At 43.5% G+C, this 19,990-nt stretch overlaps 1 protein-coding gene across 1 annotated transcript in view; it reads left to right on the top strand.

Annotated features, from left to right (window-relative positions):
- LOC139472654 (ice nucleation protein-like) overlaps positions 1-19,990 on the top strand; it is a 28,095-nt gene that overhangs the window by 5,688 nt on the left and 2,417 nt on the right. The window contains exon 3 of the mRNA XM_071255118.1: positions 19,820-19,963. Coding sequence (XP_071111219.1) covers positions 19,820-19,963 — 144 coding nt within the window. The remainder of the gene's footprint in view (positions 1-19,819; positions 19,964-19,990) is intronic.

Genomic DNA, 19,990 nt, shown 5'->3' with positions numbered 1-19,990 from the left:
ATATCGCTGGGAGGTTACTGTCGTTGCAGTCGTCGTTGTCCTCATCATTTCAACTCTGTCACGGCGATCGGTGCAATCGAGTCAAGGGAAACCAGTGACTGAAAAGATGAGCAACGATCAACGCCATCGGAGTACGATGTAACGCAATCAAACAAGTCACCGAGTCTGACCACCTAATCCAAGTTTAGTTTGATAACCGACCCGTGAAGATCCGGGGTAGAATAGGTCTTCAGCAAACCATACTTGTCGTAAAAAGCGACTGTGCTTGTCTTAAGAGGCGACTAACGGGATCGGCTTGTCAGGCTTGCTGACTTGATTGAGACATGTTATCGTATCCAATTGCGTGGATTGATGCCCATGATGTCACCCACAGGATTGTCTGGCCCAGATTCGATTATGTACAAACCAGCGTTCGCTCGTCACGCCGAAGACCCGGGTTCGATGGGTACAATGTGTGAAGTATCATCACCATCATCATCATCATCATCATCATCATCATCATCATCATCATCATCATCATCATTATTATAACAATGTGCGAAGCCCATTTCTGGTGTCCCCTGCCGTGATATTGCTGGAATATTGCTAAAAGCGGCGTCATCATATAGCTGGAATATTGCTGAGTGTGGCGTAAAACAACAAACAAACAAAACAACAAAAGAGACATATTGTGGATGGCTATCAAGCTAAATATTGATTCGGTACAGTACCTGTGTTGGAATACATGGTGATTCTTCAGTTGACACGATCTAATCAAATAAAGCACGCTATGATTGCAATTCATTACACTTCATTAATTCCGATAATGTTTGCTGGGCACGGGTGTACCAATTTACTCCGAGGTCTTTCAGAAGTTACAGGCCACTTTGCATGTGCTGTCATACGTGGAGGACCGCCTCCGGGGTCTAATGGTAGAGCGTCCGCCCGGAGAGCGAAAGGTCCGGGGTTCGATCCCCAGCCGCATCATACTAAAAGACGTTAAAAGATGGTACTTGTTGTTACCCAGTCTGGCGCTCGTCATTAAGGGGCTAAAACATGGACTGGTCGGCTCGGAGTCAGTATACTGTGTCTGAGTGGGGCATTCATGTTAAACTGCGGCATGGTATCTCAGTGAGCTAGCATCAGTCCGGACATCAGTCCGGACTAGTACAAGCAGCCACACACACACACACATACACGTGCATGCACGTCACTATATAATTGTAATAATCTCGGACGCGACGTTAAACCCCATTTCACCTCACCTGTCACAAGTGGGGAATGTTTCCAAACACAGACGATTTCTGGCGTTGCTTTTGCTTGTAACGCCACACTCATCACAATTCCAACCATATGACGGACATCTGTATATAATTAACGTATTGCGTTGATCGTTGTTCATAATATCAAACACTGGTTTGTCTTGTCAAGACGGTGGCGACTGGCGTATGCGATTGTCGTGCATGTGTAAACAGGCTTGTAGGCTGACGCCATGAGATCGATCGCCCGACCTGTGGAGTCCCAGAGTTTGAGGTCTGGCGTTCTCGATGTCACTAGGAAGACAAAGCAGAGATAATTGAAAACACAGTTTATCTTGGTACATTCCTGGAAATAGACAATACTATGGGCTAAGGTGGATTAAGTCACGTGACAAGTCCCGGGCGGATGCTGTGATGACGTAATGCTTCAACATGTTTGTGTTTAGTTTTATGGATGTTTGATTGCAATCCCTGAGTGTTTGATTGCTTTTCACGAGGTCGGGTCAAACTTGATGCCAGTATAGAAACCGACTGAAAATCAACATATGATCACATCTGTCTTAAAATGAAGGGACGTGATCACATCTGTCTCAATATGAAGGGACGTGATCACATCTGTCTCAAAATGAAGGGACGTGATCACATCTGTCTCAAAATGAAGGAATGTGATCACATCTGTCTCAAAATGAAGGGATGTGATCACATCTGAATATGAAGGGACGTGATCACATCTGTCTCAGTATGAAGGGACGTGATCACATCTGTCTCAAAATGAAGGGACGTGATCACATCTGTCTCAAAATGAAGGGATGTGATCATATCTGTCTCAGTATGAAGGGACGTGATCACATCTGTCTCAATAAAGGGACGTGATCACATCTGAATATGAAGGGATGTGGTCACATCTGTCTCAGTATGAAGGGATGTGATCACATCTCAAAATGAAGGGACGTGATCACATCTGTCTCAAAATGAAGGGATGTGATCACATCTCAATATGAAGGGACGTGATCACATCTGTCTCATTAAGAAATCAGCTCTCTCACTACAACGAAAGTTCAACAAAGTTTAATGTAAGTTCTTCAGACGCCAACAGGACACTGCTTCCCATGATGTTTCAATAGGTCTGCTGTCGACCCTTAGCCTGTCATACAACCCATGCAAGTCTATAATGTTTGGCAAGTCTGGGTGATTTTCAGGAACATATCTGAAAATGAAGGAAGTCTCTGGGCTCCTTTTTATTATATTTTATAACTATAATTTAACAGCTACTTTTTTTGTAAAATATATTCATTTCAGAGACTAGATGTCAGTCTAGTCGGCCCTCCTTGACACTCACACAAGCCCTGTATACACTGGTATACAAGAGCGGCCGCTGATCACACGGACTTTGTGAACGGTATATCAGCTGACGCTGCACATGTGCACATGACTTTAATGGTGGTTGCGGCTGGATACAGACGTAAGTCTTGCAGTCTCCCTGGGAGAGGGTGCTGCAGAGAGTGTCCGATGTTGGTGCCGTGGCGCGTAGTGCCAGAGTCTTGGACGTCCGCCAGGAGATGTTCCCTTGAATGGCATCAAGACGGCCGCCTTGACCTAACACAACCCCACTTCCCAATGTATACTCAAGCTCAATAGTAGCGCAACCATCCATCAATATCGGGGGGTGAAGGATGGGGGTGAAGGATGGGGGTTAGGGGTGGGGTGGGGGTGGTGGGGGGTGTGTGGGTGGGGGTGATGAGGGGTGTGTGTGTGTGTGTGGGGGGGGGGGGGGTTGGGGGGTTGGGGGTGGGGGGTGGGGGGTGGGGGTGGGGGGGTGGGGGGGGGTGGGGGGGTTGGCATCAGAAAGTAGCTTCACACATTTTTATCCAAGTGTGTAATCGAACCTAGACCTTCGACGTGACGATCGAACGCTTTAACAACTGAGCTTCCCCACCTTTTCCTTATTTAAATATTTTGTTCTTATCAAAATATACATGGCGCTACAAATTCTAGTTTTAATTGTATTTAATTTGGGATATCTTATTGGATGATATCAACGGATTTTTCTTTTCACAATGATTTTAATTTACGGAATAATGTCGGAAATATGAAAATCTTTTTTTGAAAAAGAGTGAGGTAAAACTATGAGTGACTGATTGAGTATGGTTTTACGCCGCTTTGGGCAATATTCCAGCAATATCACGGCAGGGGGACACCAGAAATGGGCTTCACACATTGTACCCATGTCGGGAATCGAACCCGGGTCTTCGGCGTGAGGAGCGAACGCTTTAACCACTAGGCTACCCGTCCGCCCCCATGAAACTATGAACTTATATTAGTGCTACTTATTCTGTAAAATAATTACCCCTCTGCCCTCTCGAAGATTCCCAGTGTCCAAGGCAACGCATCATGCCTTTCACGCAGTAATCACACGTTGTACAACAGTGGTGCTTTCGAAACAGATAGGTCTTCTGATAAGTCTTGAAGGCTGACAGAGAGGGAGGGCGTTTGGTGATTAATTCCACAGCGGCTGAAGCAAATTTGAAATACCTTTGTCCGAAGACTTACGACGTGTCACTGGAGCAACAGTTGCAGTTTGTCACTGGCGGGCAACTTCCTGGATGCTTGATCAGCCAGGTCATGTGATGAAGTGAATGTTGAAATTAATTCTAGCTTCATCCCGTGGAGGTTCATCATTGTGTGATAGGACATCTTTCTGCTGATCGGGCGTTCAACAACATTATACGTCTTCATCCTATAGTCAAGGTGGGGTAGTCTAGAAGTGGAGTGAGTGAGTGAGTGAGTGAGTGGGTGAGTGAGTGGGTGAGTGAGTGAGAGGGTGGGTGGGTGTTTGGGTGTTTGGGTGAGTGAGTGAATGGGTGAGTGAGTGAGTGGGTGGGTGAGTGAGTGAGTGAGTGGGTGAGTGAGTGAGTGAGTGAGTGGGTGAGTGAGTGAGTGAGTGGGTGGGTGGGTGGGTGAGTGAGTGAGTGGGTGAGTGAGTGAGTGAGTGAGTGAGTGAGTGGGACGGTGAGTGAGTGAGTGAGTGAGTGAGTGAGTGAGTGCGTGCACAGCGACCAAAGTGAAGTCACCATCCTTAGGACTTAGGACGGTACTTCTGCTTCTCGCATTCCTTTTGTTTGTTTTTTTGTTTTGTTTTTTGTTGCTTACGCCAGCTATATGATGCCAGCTAAATGACGGCGGTCTGTAAATAGTCGAGTTTGCACCAGACAAACTCAGTGATTGATATCATGAGCATCGATCCACGCAATTGGAATACGATGACATGCATCAGCCAAGTCAGCGAGCCTGACCATCCGATCCCGTTAGTCGCCTCTTACCAGCGCACAGTCTCCTTTTACGGCAAGCATGGGATGCTGAAGACCTGTTCTACCCCGGATCTTCACGGACCACCCACATGCCTACCCCACAGGTAAAAGAGAAAACCAACGAGCAACAAGGAACTATGGATTCTCTGCCCCGAGTGACTGAAACGTGTTAATCCCGAACCTTTATGAGCCGAGCCTGGTGTTAGTTCATTCCGAGTTTCGAGTAGGCTTAACTATATTATTACTCATTGCCTTTAACAGTGAGAACATATCGAAAAAACCGAATATGTGCCAGCCCTACTGAGAAAGTTCAAGGCAGCCCATTGTGACGTAATGTAATCAGTTTGTGACGTCATGAGCAATGGAGATGTGACATATAGAGGTTACCACGCAAGTGTGTTTGGGGATGGTAAATATCCTGCATTAGGAATAAACATTGTATTTAGCGAGCCTTGGCCATCGTTTTTATCCGTTGGCTTTATCCTGCCGAGAAACCTACCCATTATATGATAAATAGAGAATACTACACTCATTCTCGTTAGATACCATTTTTACGAGATGTCTTTCTTTGGTATCGTTGACAGACCAAACTGAAACCGGTTGCAAACTCTGGTTGTGCATGAATATTGATATTGATGCATTGGCAATGTTGCCATTTCTTTGCATACACATTTATAACATGCACCTACAGTTGTGTCTGCAAACATAACAGCACCGACGCTCAAGATCTTTTGGAAGAATTTCTCCAACTTATGGTAATTCAAGCGCCATGTTGTTAGTACGCAGGGCAGTTATGAGAAAAATTGAAAAGTCACATCAGCGCCGCGCTTTGAATATCGGACTAACAGTCGGTCACTCGCACTGCCGGGGTCCCGTCTGTGCATTTCACATGGTTCGGTGTCCTTGATCTATCAGCTGAATTTATATCATGTCCGTACCATTTTGGAAGAGGCAATCAGAGTGTTCGCCAAAGACATTCATGTTAACTGTACCACCCAAGACTGAAGACGTGAAAATCAACACGCTCCAAGTCTGCTTGCATGTCAGTGACAGCTTTGAACAAAGGGCAAGGTCACCACCGGAATAAGAAAAGACAACCGTGATCTTCTCACAGCGTATAACTCTACAGATCAATAGGGAATGCTATTGTTCACATTTGGGATATTCGGGGCCTCATAATCAGAAATCAGGCACACTTCTACGGTGTTTTCGAATGATTTGTATCGGAAATGTTCAGTTTGGGTGATCTGGTCGTACAGTCGTGAACAAACAACTCCCGAAACAGTGCCACAAAATACGCTTCGAAGGGGACACTGATGGCATAACCGGATCATCCCAAGTAAGTCTAGATGTCTGTCCAGATAGTTTAAACTGACTTCATTTCACCACGCTTATCCTTCTACGTTAAATCAAATTGAAAGTTGCGCAAGTGGTCGGGTGTGTCACGCTCATGGGGACCCTCGATCTATTGAACGGTAGTCGAACATTGTAAATGGATATAGATCTAGCTCGAATATATAATGTCTGAAGAAGCTCTATGAATAACCTATATAGAATGCAAACCGAATTTGATGCGTGTGACTATCTTATTTGGTTTAATAAAGTGTTTGTAAATACCTCTCGCTCTCATGAGATAGCTTTAGTGCTGTCTTGTAGTTGCAAAATGATTGACGTCGCGTGATTTTTTTATGAATGAAAAAAGTAGTCCAGATGTGACAGAGGTCACTGTTATCCAATCAAAACGAATAAAACAAGGTCAACCTTGTACAACACACGTGTGACGTACGGATTGAGTATCTTACCACCTGTATCTTCACCACGTGGGTAATAAAAATGACCATCTCATTCTGGCGCAGTGATGACTGAAACCAGAACAGACTGGCCAAATGCATGCCTTTCGGTGCGCTTTACACATTGTTCAGCATAATTATATAGATACGCAACAACAACTGCGACGGTGAGGTTCATGACTATGTATCGGTATACATCAAAGTGACCGTATCGCTAGCTCTCCGGTCCGGAGGGCTTCGATGACAGCACGTGGAGCCGTACCACCAATGTAAACATAGGATAACTACGCAAATGGAAATAGTTTTTACGTTTTGGGATATTTTCTCAATGAAATTCAACCATTCTATAACATGTTTATGTAAATGTGTAGACTCGTCATCAGTGAGTGAGTGAATATGGTTTTATACTGCTTTTAGCAATATCCCAGCAATATCACGGCGGGGGACACAAGAAATGAGCTTCACAAATTGTACCCATGTCGGGAATCGAACTCGGGTCTTCGGCGTGACGAGCGAACACATTAACCACTAGGCTACCCGACCGCCCCTGAGACTCGTCAACAATGAAACAGATGAAACACGTATGAAGAGATTAGAGCTAAAAGGGGCCAAAATGCACTTTTGCCCTTTTTGCATATTATTGCATAAATAACATCTTGTCTACCTGTAGAAAAAATATTGTATGTTTTCATTGATGTGTTTTTGAAATATAGCTACTTAAAATTCTATAAAAGGGCAAAGTCAATTTCCCAAAGGGCCAAAGTCACTTTGCTAGATTTTCGCCGTTTTAGCTCTCATATCCGTATGTGGTTGAGACTGGTCGTCTGAGAGAGATTTTGAAAGTTTGGACACCTTATAATTATGTTTCAACTATTTCAACAAAGTTAGAATTAGCTTCATTATTTAAAAGTACTTCAATAGTATGTGTTTGTACTTTTAGTAGTAGTTTATCAATCTCATGATCACATGTTAAATCCCATGCAAATGCCTGAGGGTCAAAAAGGGCCAAACTACAGACATTGGCCCTTTCCACCCTTACATAAATTAAAAACGTAAGTTTCTTCCCTTTTTTGAATGTTTTTAATAACAACATTTATATCTCTGCGGTCAGAATGCGTTAATGTATAGGAACTTATTGGTAAATAAAATGTTCATTAACATGTATAATATAATGTTTTCATCACTTTTCTCAAAACAAACTCCACATGACACTCGCCCTTCTGGCTCTAAGCTCTTCATATGCAATATCTTGAATGGAGTGAGGCAGAGGTACTCTGTTGGTCGTATGGAACTCTGGGTAGGAGAGCGAATGAACAGGAGCCAATTTCGCAAATCTGTCTTTATGGGTAATATAAGGCATTATGAGCTATGTCCTATTTTGTCTGAGAGACAACTTTTTTTTGTGATCGATGGTATAGATCGCCAACAAATGAAACCAAGAAGAACAAGACTGATTCCCCTCCATCATAGATTGGCAGTTTCAGTACCAGTTTCAAGTGCAAGTGTGAGTGAGTGAGTGAGTGAGGTTTTACGTCACTTTTAGCAATATTCCAGCAATATCACAGCAGGGGGCACCAGAAATGGGCTTCACACATTGTACCCATGTTGGGAATCGAACCCGGGTCTTCGGCGTGACGAGCGAACACTTCAACCACTAGGCTACCCTACCACCCCTCAAGTGCAAGAGTAGGAACTGATTGATGAGAGTTGATAATTTCAACAATGGTTTCACCCTCGCTTGCTTAATACATACCGCTCGCTCGCAGCAAAACCTGAGATTAACAAGTTCTGTAATAACAGAAACTAAGGAGTAACGATGATCAAAAATAATTTTGGTATGGTTGGCTGTGACGGAGAGTTACTGTGAAATGATCCCGAGGTCTTCGCCTTCTGGAAATGACAGGATTTCTGTCAGTTTACTACGCCACTTGTCTTGTCTACAGGTCTAAAATTACCAGTAATTCTTTTCTGATGTCAGTAATCTCAGTAACCAAGATGCTGATGATTCATTTAAAGGAATTACTGGCTGCTGATGGTGGTAAGAGGATGTAGCTGTCCTGTATGATCGTGAGGACAGTGAATTGTATATGACACTTTTTGCCTCAGCAGATTTAATCTGTGATATGCAGACTTCGATTTCTGAAAACCCTCGCCGCAACATATTTCGCCTCTTTTATATTTGCTTTTGTTTTTTGAGTTTGCTGTAATATGCTTTACATAAACTAGGTATCTTCTTTGATTTGAAGAAAAACAAACACCTGAGTGATTGAGTGAGTTGGTTGGTGGGTGACTATGGTTTAGAGCCGCTTTTAGCAATATTCCAGCAAATTGAAATTGGCATAACAGTGTACCCAAGTGGGGATTCGAACCCAGACCTTAGGCGCGACAAGTGAACGGGTCAGTGGCCCAACAAACATTAACATACGTTTCGCGATGAGCGGCCTTGAAGAGATATCTCTGTGTGGAGTTGCGTGCCTTAGCCGAGTCAGAATTCGATGGTCAGATACACCCCGATTAAATAATACACCCTTTTTGTGCAGCACTTTAAAACTGTTGTGCGTTTCAGCTTATGATAAAAATACAATCTGTATTTTTCTGCAATGCGATATAAACATTAAGCCTAATATAATATTTATACATTCGTCGATAACAAAATGAAAACCTGTTCATCGTTTTCCCACTGGACATGGGCTGAAATTGATGGATGACATATTAACGTTAAACTACTGACCATAAATTAGACATTTTATGTTTGGAGCAGTGACGTTGTTAAATATGCAGAACCTGCTGATATACCCAGACAGTGAGGACACCACCGCCAGAGCATGTAAACACTAAGTAAATTAGTCATCTCATTCCTGGCTGCTTTCTGGTCAATGCCAACATTTCAGGCCCATGAATAATTGAAACAGCAGCGCAGGAAAGATGATTAATGTTTTTGAAGCCGATTGAAACATAATCAATTGCATGTCAATGTCTAGCGGTTCGGAGATTGAGTCCATGCCAATTGCAGAATTCGTGGATATGGATCCCAATCTCCTCACAGAGTTGCTTGGATTACTCCGAGTTCGACCTATTTTCTTTAGCGCCGCCTAACAGTGTTTAATACTCGTACGGATCCAGGAAGCCACTTGTTGGGTGTTTGATTTCTGTAATATTGACTTTCTCCGTTTGTTTTAGAGTTACATTGCCGGCAGCGTGGTACCGACTATAAATTAAAGGTTGAAAAAAGTCTTGGTGTGTTTGTATAGAGTCTGATGCGTGTAGGGCCCTCGCGCGGACGTCTTCGACGTCGGAGAACGTCTTCAGCACCAATTAATCATCTACAACCTTCGTCTGTTTCCTATCGACAGATACTGTTGGATGCAACAAGAGAAAAACTCGCCGGTAGAAATAATACACACGATGTACTCTGTTTATAGTACCTATTGTTTAAGTTACCCGGCCTCATGTTGTTGTAAGACGCGAAATAAATCAGCACACGTGTAAATATATATTGTCAATGCAAGAGAATATCAGACGAAATATTTCCAATTGGCGCAAAGGACAAACAATTTGAACGTTATAAGAATCGACCACTGAAAATCAGTCATGACTCCAGGTTTTCGTGAAAAGGGTAAGCATGTCCTGACCTACCGATGACACCCGCCATTCACATAATTTGCATATAGAAGTAAGTAGTTATTGCCCGACGCCGTATAGCAGTGCTGCTACCATTCAACGGTGGCGGTGTTAAGTATAGATGTGCCGAATCATTCATTCATCAGCTGTCTGACTCACACATCAGCTCATTCTCTCTCACAAGTCAACTCACTTCTTTAGCTATCCCGTCCACTACATCACTCTCCCTCATTGAATGACGCAGTGGGTCACTAACTGAATGACGCAGTGGGTCACTAACTGAATGACGCAGTGGGTCACTAACTGAATGACGCAGTGGGTCCCTAACTGAATGACGCAGTGGGTCACTAATTGGATGACGCAGTAACTCCCTCATTGAATGACGCAGTGGGTCACTAACTGAATGACGCAGTCGGTCATTAATTGAATGACGCAGTAACTATCTCATTGAATGACGCAGTAACTATCTCATTGAATGACGCAGTAACTATCTCATTGAATGACGCAGTAACTATCTCATTGAATGACGCAGTAACTATCTCATTATATAACGCAGTGGGTCACTAATTGGATGACGCAGTAACTCCCTCATTGAATGACGCAGTGGGTCACTAACTGAATGATGCAGTCGGTCATTAATTGAATGACGCAGTAACTCTCATCATATGACGCAGTATCTCTTTCATTAAAAGACGCAGTAACTATCCAATTGAATGAAGCAGTGGGTCACTAATTGGATGACGCAGTAACTCCCTCATTGAATGACGCAGTGGGGCAATAATTGAATGACGCCTTGGGTCAATAATTGAATGACGCAGTAACTCTCTCCTTATATGACGCAGTATCTCTTTCATTAAAAGACGCAGTAACTATCCCATTGAATGACGCATTAACTGTCTCATTGAATGAAGCAGTTACTCTCTCATTGAATGACGCAGTAACTACCTCATTGAATGACGCAGTAACCCTCTCATTGAGAGATGACGTAGGGTACTAATTCATTCATTCACCGTTCTATTCGTCCACTAACTTATCAGCAGCACTCATTCGTTGACGGAGGCCAGGTGATCCCCTTGTCTTAGGAGCCTCAATTCACAGAGCAGAGTTGCGCCCCTTGAACTTGCCAGGATCTGATGATCGATTATGAACCATGGTGAACCAGCACAACACCACGCCGTGGAAAACATAAAACTAAATAATCTAAACGCCTCCGATCTGCGCGTGATGGCCTCATAATACGCTGGGGCGCCGTGATATAACTGGTTAAAGCGTTAAAGCGTTAGCTGGTCGCGCCGAAGACCCGGGTTCGATTCCCCACATGGATACAATGCGTGAAGCCCATTTGTGGTGTCCCCCGCCTGTGATATTGCTGGAATATTTCTAAAAGCGGCATAAAACCATACTCACTCACTCTGGTGGGTGTCACCAAAGTAATAAGGATTTAAGAACAACTTCCTAAAAACCGAAATACCATTAACTAATCTACATTATATTACGGTAAATACCCTGGATCTGGTTCTGACCAATACTGGAAACACACGCTGCTGGGCATAGCCGTCCAATCAGATTACACCCATGAGCGAGAGAGATCCTATGCGAAGCTATAGATCCAGATTATACCAGGTTATATATCATAATAAAATGGAGATATATTACCTTGGACAGTCGAGGATGGACTTTTTCTTGGAAATTCTGGTATTGCTTTTCCCAATCTCATTAAAATCTGAGAGAAGAGATGTGACAATCTTCTCCCCACCACCCCTTGCACGGAAGGTTGGCGTATGGGCCCTAAGAGAAACTCTCTAAATTCGTCGGGTAGCCTAGTGGTTAAAGCGTTAGCTCGTCACGCCGAAGATCCGGGTTCGATTCCCGACATAGGTACAATGTGTATAGCCCATTTCTGCTGTCCCCGCCGTGGTATTGCTGGAATATAGTTAAAGCGGCGTAAAACCATACTCACTGACTCAAATGAAGATTCTTGGGTTCCTGAGACAATAGACCAAACGGATGTCAGCTTTCGATTTGAACAAAAGAAAAAAACAACAACACACACAAATATTCCTCCGATGTTACTTCTTTTCGGGTAGAGATGACGCTCAAAAATGACGGTGTATTCCATACACAACGATAAAATTGCCTTTGTTATTTACATTCAGAAGTTTCCGTTTAACTTCATTTTCTCAATAAAGACATAAGATATTTTTTGTCTAAATTCTTCGATTACCCATACCGAGAATTTAGAAGCCCCGACGCTGATTTGCTGATCAGAAAGTTCATCTGACGCTACCTCCAATGAAAAGTCTGACAGATCTTCACACTGGAGGTTCTCATAGTAAGAGTTTCCGTATCCTCCAGTTGATCGCTGACGTGACATGTCTGTGAATCTACATACAGATATGGTAGTGCATATAAATGCATAAGCGACGTGAGGACGTCAATGTTTAACATATAAAGATATATCAAACGTAATCAAGTTGAGGATATAGCATTTCGGGAGTGAGGTCGATGACATGATTTTTATTATGTTTCATGCAAAATGTACTAACGTCATGTTATTTACGTTTTTAATATGAACATCGACCCAACCAGTTTGGGCAAATACATATGTAACGAAGTGCGTGAAAAAGGGCTCTTCCACTTGGGTGACCTCGAGCTGGTTTGATAGAGACCCAGTACTACTTTCCAGCACTGTTGTGCATTCTGCAAGCGAAGCTTTACTTTTTGTGATCACGCAGGTTTTTCTTGAAGCTGTTGCTGGCTGAAGCTGATAAGGCCTATTTAAGCATGAATAATGCAGTACATTATTCAGTATTTCCAGAAACGCAATTCCCGTCTCGTTCTCCGACATTCTTCAAGTCTGGATATAAAGATCACGACCTGAAGGATTTAATATTTCAGTGAGAGAAGTCGATATGTTGCTAGTTTCAACATTCAGTGAGTCTAGTCGACCTGCTGCTTGGTGCTATATCATGTTGTCAGAGGTCTAGCCGTGGCGGTACAACACGTCTACATGTTGTATTGTAGAGTGACGTTACATCACGTCTCCATGTTGTATTGTAGAGTGACGTTACAACAAGTCTCCATGTTGTATTGTAGAGTGACGTTACAACACGTCTCCATGTTGTATTGTAGAGTGACGTTACATCACGTCTCCATGTTGTATTGTAGAGTGACGTTACAACAAGTCTCCGTGTTGTATTGCAGAGTGACGTTACATCACGTCTCCATGTTGTATTGTAGAGTGACGTTACATCACGTCTCCATGTTGTATTGTAGAGTGACGTTACAACAAGTCTCCATGTTGTATTGTAGAGTGGCGTTACAACACGTCTACATGTTGTATTGTAGAGTGACGTTACAACACGTCTCCGTGTTGTATTGTAGAGTGACGTTACATCACGTCTCCATGTTGTATTGTAGAGTGACGTTACAACAAGTCTCCGTGTTGTATTGTAGAGTGACGTTACATCACGTCTCCATGTTGTATTGTAGAGTGACGTTACAACACGTCTACATGTTGTATTGTAGAGTGACGTTACAACAAGTCTCCGTGTTGTATTGTAGAGTGACGTTACATCACGTCTCCGTGTTGTATTGTAGAGTGACGTTACATCACGTCTCCATGTTGTATTGTAGAGTGACGTTACAACACGTCTACATGTTGTATTGTAGAGTGACGTTACAACAAGTCTCCATGTTGTATTGTAGAGTGGCGGTACAACAAGTCTCCGTGTTGTATTGTAGAGTGACGTTACAACAAGTCTCCATGTTGTATTGTAGAGTGACGTTACATCACGTCTCCATGTTGTATTGTAGAGTGACGTTACAACACGTCTCCATGTTGTATTGTAGAGTGACGTTACAACAAGTCTCCGTGTTGTATTGTAGAGTGACGTTACAACACGTCTCCGTGTTGTATTGTAGAGTGACGTTACAACAAGTCTCCGTGTTGTATTGTAGAGTGACGTTACAACACGTCTCCATGTTGTATTGCAGAGTGGCGGTACAACAAGTCTCCGTGTTGTATTGTAGAGTGACGTTACATCAAGTCTCCGTGTTGTATTGTAGAGTGACGTTACAACAAGTCTCCGTGTTGTATTGTAGAGTGACGTTACAACACGTCTCCATGTTGTATTGCAGAGTGACGTTACAACACGTCTCCATGTTGTATTGTAGAGTGACGTTACAACAAGTCTCCATGTTGTATTGTAGAGTGACGTTACATCACGTCTCCATGTTGTATTGTAGAGTGACGTTACATCACGTCTCCATGTTGTATTGTAGAGTGGCGGTACAACAAGTCTCCGTGTTGTATTGTAGAGTGGCGGTACAACAAGTCTCCGTGTTGTATTGTAGAGTGGCGGTACATCACGTCTCCGTGTTGTATTGTAGAGTGACGTTACATCACGTCTCCATGTTGTATTGTAGAGTGACGTTACATCACGTCTCCATGTTGTATTGTAGAGTGGCGGTACAACAAGTCTCCGTGTTGTATTGTAGAGTGACGTTACATCACGTCTCCATGTTGTATTGTAGAGTGACGTTACAAGTCTCCGTGTTGTATTGTAGAGTGACGTTACATCACGTCTCCATGTTGTATTGTAGAGTGACGTCTCCCAGACAGTGTCTATGTGAGTCAGATGTGTGAATATGTCTACCAGTCTCCCAGACAGTCTCTATGTGAGTCAGATGTGTGAGTCTGTCAAACAGTCTCCACACAGTGTCTATGTGAGTCAGATGTGTCAGTCTGTCAATCAGTCACCCCACAGTCTCTATGTGAGTCAGATGTTTTGGGCCTTTCAAACTATGTGAGTTAGATGTGTCAATGTGTCAAACAGTCTCACAGACAGTCTCTATGTGAGTCAGATATGTCAGTCTGTCAAACAGTCTCCACATAGTCTCTATGTGAGTCAGATGTGTCAGTCTGTCAACCAGTCTCCCAGACAGTGTCTATGTGAGTCAGATGTGGCAGTCTGCCAAACAGTCTCCCCGCAGTCTCCATGTGAGTCAGATGTTTGTTTCAGCCTGTCAATCTATGTGAGTCAGATGTGTCAGTCTGTCAACCAGTCTCCCAGAGAGTCTCTATGTGAGTCAGATGTTTGTTTCAGCCTGTCAATCTATGTGAGTCAGATGTGTCAGTCTGTCAACCAGTCTCCACACAGTCTCTATGTGAGTCAGATGTGTCAGTCTGTCAATCTATGTGAGTCAGATGTGTCAGTCTGTCAACCAGTCTCCACATAGTCCCTATGTGAGTCAGATGTGTCAGTCTGTCAACCAGTCTCCCAGACAGTCTCTATGTGAGTCAGATGTGTCAGTCTGTCAAACAGTCTCCACACAGTCTCTATGTGAGTCAGATGTGTCGGTATGTCAATCTATGTGAGTCAGATGTGTGATTCTGTCAACCAGTCTCCACACAATCTCTATGTGAGTCAGATGTGTGAGTCTGTCAATCTGTGTAAGTCAGATGTGTCAGTCTGTCAACCAGTCTCCACATAGTCTCTATGTGTGTCAGATGTGACAGTCTGTCGACTAGTCACCCCACAGTCTCTATGTGAGTCAGATGTGTCAGTCTGACAATCTATGTGAGTCAGATGTGTGAGTCTGTCAACCAGTCTCCCCACAGTCTCTATGTGAATCAGATATTTTCAGCCTGTCAATCTATGTGAGTCAGATGTGTCAGTCTGTCAACCAGTCTACACATAGTCTCTATGTGAGTCAGATATGTCAGTCTGTCAACTAGTCTCCCCACAGTCTCTATGTGAGTCAGATATTTTCAGCCTGTCAATCTATGTGAGTCAGATGTGTCAGTCTGTCAACCAGTCTACACATAGTCTCTATGTGAGTCAGATATGTCAGTCTGTCAACTAGTCTCCCCACAGTCTCTATGTGAGTCAGATATTTTCAGCCTGTCAATCTATGTGAGTCAGATGCGTCAGTATGTCAACCATTCTCCACACAGTCTCTATGTGAGTCAGATGTGTAAGTCTGTCAATCTATGTGAGTCAGATAAGTCAGTCTGTCAATCTATGTGAGTCAGATGTGTCAGTCTGTCAAACAGTCTCCACACAGTCTCTATGTGAGTCAGATGTTTTCAGCCTGTAAACCAGTCTCCACACAGTCTCTATGTGAGTCAGATATGTGAGTCTGCCCACTGTCACATCACCAGGTCTGACAAGTTCATACAACCCACGGGAGGAGACATGTTCAAAGGTTAACGGACGGCTTCAGTGTTCGGTGATTCTTGTTTCTATTGAGACAACGCGTTGACGTGACGAATGGCGATTATTCTTCTAGAACGAGAAATGTAGAAGACATTACATTATCTGCAGGATACATAATTCATTATCTACCAAGAAAGCCGGAGTTGCATCGTATGATTCATATCTGACCTTTAATGTTTAACATGCTACATGATAAGATGGATTCATTATGTTCCGCCCGATGCATAGACTGGCGGGGACTCACTACAGCTGATTGATCATCTTTCGGAAACGGCTCCACTTTGTCATAAGTTGGCAAGACATTGTGACCTCGCTCCTCCTTATCTTGAGTTATAAACTGAAAGTATACATTTGAAAATTGGATTTGCCCAAAACGTTATAAACGTTGGATGAAAACAGTCGCTGAAACACTACAAACTTAAGTCCCAAAACACAACTGGTACCCGTGCCGAATGTATCAACCATCAGATAGTCGTTTCTCGTTTCTTTTATGTTAGTCATCAAACACGGGTTTATACAATCTTTAGCCCAGCAGTTCAGTTGGACAAAGCTGGATCAAGTCGTTGTGCGGAGTTGCCTCCCCTTGGAGTGCCGGGATCCGTCGGTTTACCCCGGGGATGACCCTTGGTAAGGTATGGTTTGAAGTGTCAATTATCTGCGCCCTACGGTAATTTCGGTTCAGTGATTGACATCATGAGCATCGACCACACATTGGAACCTGACCCCTCGATCCATTTGGGCATCATGAGTTTCTGGGGACCCACTAGCCTTGCTTCAAGGCTGTACTGACTAATCAGTCTATGGGTGTATAGTTTACTCTCTCCTTATAATAGGCAAGTCTAGATAAGCGTATGAGGACGTCAGTCTCTTATAGGGAAAACCTCTTTCTATGTACATAAACTAGAAATTATGATTTAAATTTAATAATTATTGCCTTAGAGACTTGTGCAAGTTTTGGAACCCACACGCTCACGCGAAATCCCCACTGTTTTGATAAAGGCCAACCTTATGCAGTCCATGGGTATAACACACCCGGATAATTATTAATTACCAAGTGTTGTTATCTTGTATTTATACCCCTCTATTTGTCGTTCTCGTAAATCACAAGTACTTGGCGAGATCCTTATCACTTTACTATTCGTGATGTCATCACGCTGTTCAAGCGTCACTTCGACGAACTCGGACATATTTGTCTTTGAGGCACGTCATTTTCCTTGGAGAAACACACTTTTATGTGATGATCTTAAGGCAGAGAATTTTATTTAACTTTTATTTTACACAGAAGGCTTACTGTATAATAGTCTCATAAAAGCATCTTTGATTTGCCATTAATCTGTATAGTATGGTTCTTTTCAAATGTTCTGATCGTAGATAATGTTCTTTTAAGTGGAGTGAAATGAATAGATCAACGTTATTTTAAATTCCCTCAACTATTAAAACGTGGCTGGTGTCAGCTGTAACTCTTTCGGGCTGAAAGGTCAATCATACAGAGTTGTCGCCCCTTTCCAGATTATTTAAAAAAATCTGACATTGCCAAAGGTCACCCATCATGTGTGACCCTGAAGTGGAGCCACGATTTTGAAAAAGTATGTGAGAGAGTGTGTGTGTGAGTGTGTGTATTTGTGTACATGTATGTGTGAGTGTGTGTGTGTCTTTGTGAGTGTGTGTCTGAGTGTGAGTCTGAGTGTGAGTGTGTGAGTGTCTGTCTGGCTGCCTCTGTGTGTGTGTCTGCCTGACTGTGTGTGTGTGTGTGTGTGTGCTTGCATGTGCCTGTGTGTGCCTGTGAGTCTGTGTGTGCTTGTGTGTGTCTGTGTGTGGTTGTGAGTCTGTGTGTGTTTGTGAGTCTGTGTGTGTGTGTTCGTGTGTTCGTGTGTGTGTGTGTCTGCCTGCCTCAATGTGTATGTACCTGTGTGTGTCTGCGTGTGCTTGTGAGTATGTGAGTGAGTGAGTGAGTGTGAGTGTGAGTGAGAGTGAGAGAGAGAGAGAGTGTGTGTCTGTCTGTCTGTCTGTGTATGTGTATGTGTGTGTGTGTGTATGTGTGTATGTGTGTATGTGTGTGTGTGTGTATGTGTGTGTGTGATCCAGGTCAAGAATTGGCTTGGCTTGTGACGTAGTTAGCATATAATGTTACTGAAGAAACAAGGAAGGGATCCCCAGAGTAACCACAATCTATGGAGTTCTATGCCGTAGATTCTCTCTTGTCACGACCACAACAGCCAATTCGTCAGCCTCCATTTGATGAACCATGCTCCTGCTGCAGGCGATTCAACACGCCCATGTCAGAAGCCACAGATTGCCAGTCTTGTGTGTCAGAACATATCATGCGGCCATGTTTTATTACTCAACGGTCGAGTAAAACACCACATCACTATTCAATACACCAGTCGCCAAGGATGAGTCAGCCATTTGATCAGATCCATGCATTCAGCCTCCGTACCCAATTCGTGGAGCGACTCCCGTAGAAATAAGCATGACATCATCGAGAAGCAACACGCCTCGATTCAATCAGATCTACGCACTCGTGGTATAAGTTTCAACACGCAGGACTCTAAGTCGATACATCTACAGTCCATCATAAACCATACTCCCGCTAACAGTTATACACTAGCGTGTAGCATTATGCGCGATGCCGTCCGAATGCTCGCTTACACGCTTCCCGTCCCATTACAAATCAAGGCCGGTGGGACAATTTTTGGACCGTTCCATTAAATCGGTTTACAGGTCACATCCGGTCTCTTTTCCCCCGGTATACAGCAACCGGGACAACACAAGCTCCATGCAGAGGCCTACGAGCAATGGCAATGTAATGGAGCCTGTTACGACAAAACACATTTCTATCTTGGTCCTTCCGCCCGTCACGTCGTCCCACCGCCTGCAGAATGGGCTTGTCGCTCATAGCATATCGAAGTATTCTTGGCCGGCCACCACGGCACTGGGAGACTGTATTGATCGTCGGGTCGTATTTACTCGCGAGGCCTGCGCATCCGTTTATGCAATATTGATGAAAGCACTTCACCCCCGGACCACTGGGTCTGTGTCGCCCGCTTCGATTAGCGGAACATGTCAACGCCAGAAGTGCCGGAATACTAAACTAACCCTGTCAATCTTCGATATAGAATTTTAAACGAATTGTTTTCGAGAAGCAGACGAGCAACATGATTTGGTATGAATGAGTCGATTTAGAAATTGAAACTGATGAGAAATAATTTCGATGTAATGAAACGTGATATCACTCCATCATGGCGTCCATTAAAAGTGAAATTGTCCCCAGATATACGTGAATAAAACCACGAGACTTAATTTGCTAAAAAGAGTATCTAGTCTCAACATACATGTATATAATCTTTGAAAGGCATTTAGAAGTGATACACATACAGAAGAGAATGTATGCATGTCAAGTTCTTTATTATGAGGAACACAACGTCTCCGAGTATATACTTACTCCTTCATCAGGTGATGGGGAACTCAACGTCTCCGAGTATATACTTACTCCTTCATCAGGTGATGGGAAACAACGTGTCGGAGTGTATACTTACTCCTTCATCAGGTGATGGGGAACACAACGTCTCGGAGTATATACTTACTCCTTCATCAGGTGATGGGAAACAACGTCTCGGGTTGTATACTTACTCCTTCATCAGGTGATGGGGAACACAACGTCTCGGAGTATATACTTACTCCTTCATCAGGTGATGGGAAACACAACGTGTCGGAGTGTATACTTACTCCTTCATCAGGAGATGGGAAACACAACGTGTCGGAGTGTATACTTACTCCTTCATCAGGTGATGGGGAACACAACGTCTCGGAGT

The sequence above is a fragment of the Haliotis cracherodii genome, unplaced genomic scaffold (genome assembly GCF_022045235.1).
Source record: "Haliotis cracherodii isolate W230 unplaced genomic scaffold, xgHalCrac1.p SCAF_25, whole genome shotgun sequence".
NCBI classification, from domain to species: Eukaryota; Metazoa; Mollusca; class Gastropoda; order Lepetellida; family Haliotidae; genus Haliotis; species Haliotis cracherodii.
The sequence above is the reverse complement of the archived record's forward strand: the minus strand, read 5'-3'. Positions and strand labels throughout refer to the sequence as shown.